The sequence below is a fragment of the Cebus imitator genome, unplaced genomic scaffold, assembly GCF_001604975.1.
Source record: "Cebus imitator isolate Cc_AM_T3 unplaced genomic scaffold, Cebus_imitator-1.0 Scaffold12, whole genome shotgun sequence".
In the NCBI taxonomy this organism is placed as follows: domain Eukaryota; kingdom Metazoa; phylum Chordata; class Mammalia; order Primates; family Cebidae; genus Cebus; species Cebus imitator.
Window position 1 is genome coordinate 10,449,080 of NW_016107327.1, and position 2,073 is coordinate 10,451,152.

General features: G+C 41.6%; 1 protein-coding gene across 4 annotated transcripts in view; it reads right to left on the bottom strand.

The window, feature by feature from the left end:
• Window positions 1-2,073, bottom strand: part of GREB1L (GREB1 like retinoic acid receptor coactivator) — a 315,577-nt gene that overhangs the window by 99,148 nt on the left and 214,356 nt on the right. For 3 of the 4 annotated variants that reach the window (XR_005195569.1, XM_017498849.2, XM_037728128.1), the window contains exon 8: window positions 1,779-1,907. The exons of the other annotated variant lie outside the window; for it this stretch is intronic. Coding sequence is in view for 2 of the 3 variants with exons in the window: in XM_017498849.2 (XP_017354338.1) it covers window positions 1,779-1,907 (129 nt within the window). In the remaining variant the exon portion in view is untranslated. The remainder of the gene's footprint in view (window positions 1-1,778; window positions 1,908-2,073) is intronic. 4 annotated transcript variants of the gene reach the window in all.

The following is a 2,073-nucleotide window of genomic DNA, read 5'->3' on the forward strand; positions in this document are numbered from 1 at the left end:
GAGTGCAGTGGCATGATCTCAGCTCACTGCAACCTCCGCCTCCTGGGTTCAAGCAATTCTCCTGCCTCAGCCTCCCAAGTAGCTGGGATTACAGGTGCCTGCCATCATGCCCAGCTAATTTAGAGATGGGGTTTCACCATGTTGGCCAGACTGGTCTCGAACTCTAACCTCATGATCTGCCCACCTCAGCCTCCCAAAGTGCTGAGATTACGGGCGTGAGCCACTATACCCATCCTTATCTTTATTTATTTATTTATTTATTTATTTATTTATTTTGAGACAGAGTCTTGCTCCATCACCCAGGCTGAAGTACAGTGGAACAAACATGGCTCACTGCAGCCTTGACTTCCCAGGCTCAAGCCTTCCTCCCACCTCAGCCTCCCGAGCAGCTGGGACCACAGGGGCACACAACCACACCCAGCTAATTTTTTTATTTTTTGTAGAGACAATGTCTCACTTTGTAACCTGGGCTGGTCTTGAACTCTTGGCCTCAAATGATCCTCCTGCCTTGGCCTCCCAAAATGATGGGATTACAAGTGTGAACCACCGTGTCCAGATGATCCTGTCTTTTGTTCACAGCTTGCCTTAGCCTACTTCTTTCCTTGGCTTATACTATTTACCCTGATGAATTTAACTATATGTTGGTGACTCTACTCTACACCATCAGTCCTGAATTCTCCCTATGATAAATTAAATGGCTGTTGAACAGCTCTACATGGATGTCTTATGGGAATCTTAAACTCGGCATTTCCAAAATTGAACTCCAATCTCCCACTGAAGAACCTGATCTTCCTTCTGTATCCCTGTCTCAGATGATGGCATCACCATTAGCCCAAAAGGATGAATGGCAACTGAGACCCCTTCTTCTCCTTGAGGCTCACACTAATCAGTTAATTCCCGCTGGTTTCACCTCCTGAGTAGTTCTCTAACTTGTCCTCTCCTCTGCAACCTATTACCACTCTAGCCAAGGACCTCATCATTTCTCATTCATTTCTCATGGAGATGACTGAAATGACCTGCAACTAGTTTTCCTATTTCGTCTTCTTACACATTGAAGCAAAAATGATCTAGCTCAAGTTCAAATCAAACCATGCCATTTCTTTGCTCTGTAAGTTATATAGTAAAATCCACATTTTTTAGCCTGGCTGCCTATAATTTTCCCTTAACCATCACTTACCTCCTTGCATACATCATCTTGCTTTTCCCCTTTCCCCTTTTTCCCTTTTAACCATCATTTCTGCTGTTCCCTGAATCTGAATTGTATTTCCTCTCCTCCTTTGTACAGTGAAGATCTCCTCATTGTCAAAGACCAAGCTCCTCCAATAACTCATTTTTAATTACTCCTACAATGTTAGATTAAAACCCTTTGCTCTGTGTTCTTCTGTACATTGCTATATGTGCTACTGCACACTGAAAATATCTTGTCAGAGGTCTATCTCCATAGATTAGAGGGAAATTAGGGGTCAGGAATTTAATCTTATTTATCATTGTATTCCCAGTTTCTAGTCATAGCAGGTGCCCAAGAAATATTTGTTGAATGGAACCAAATTGCTGTGTCACCTCCAAGTACCAAGTGTCATTCCATACCTCTTTTGGTTGGAATGTAGAGAACACAAAGCTTCATACACTAGTACATTATTGCAGACAGCCCCACTTCTCTCTTCAACTGGCAGGGAGAGGCAGCTTCTGTTTTCTTCTATCAATTTGTCAATTAAATGTCACACAACTCTTTTATGGACCATGTATTACCAAAGAAATATAAGTGAGGAAAACATCACCTGCAGCAAAAGTCTTCCCTACAACATGCAAAGATAAAGCCAGTGGTTTCACAACATTCTTATTCCGGGTCAGGTCCTGAGCTCCACTTAAATTGATTGCAGAAATAGCTGGACTGAGAATCGGCGAATCTTTAAAATGAAAGAGTTTGTTTAAATTAGCAACTATTTATATATGCAGGAAGGACGCTAATTCAACAAGAGTTGAGAGAAAGCAGATTATAGAATTTCAGTCCTTTCCTTGAACTATTCTGACATTTTTAAATGTTCATTTCTACACTTAGATCTCGCCAAAAAA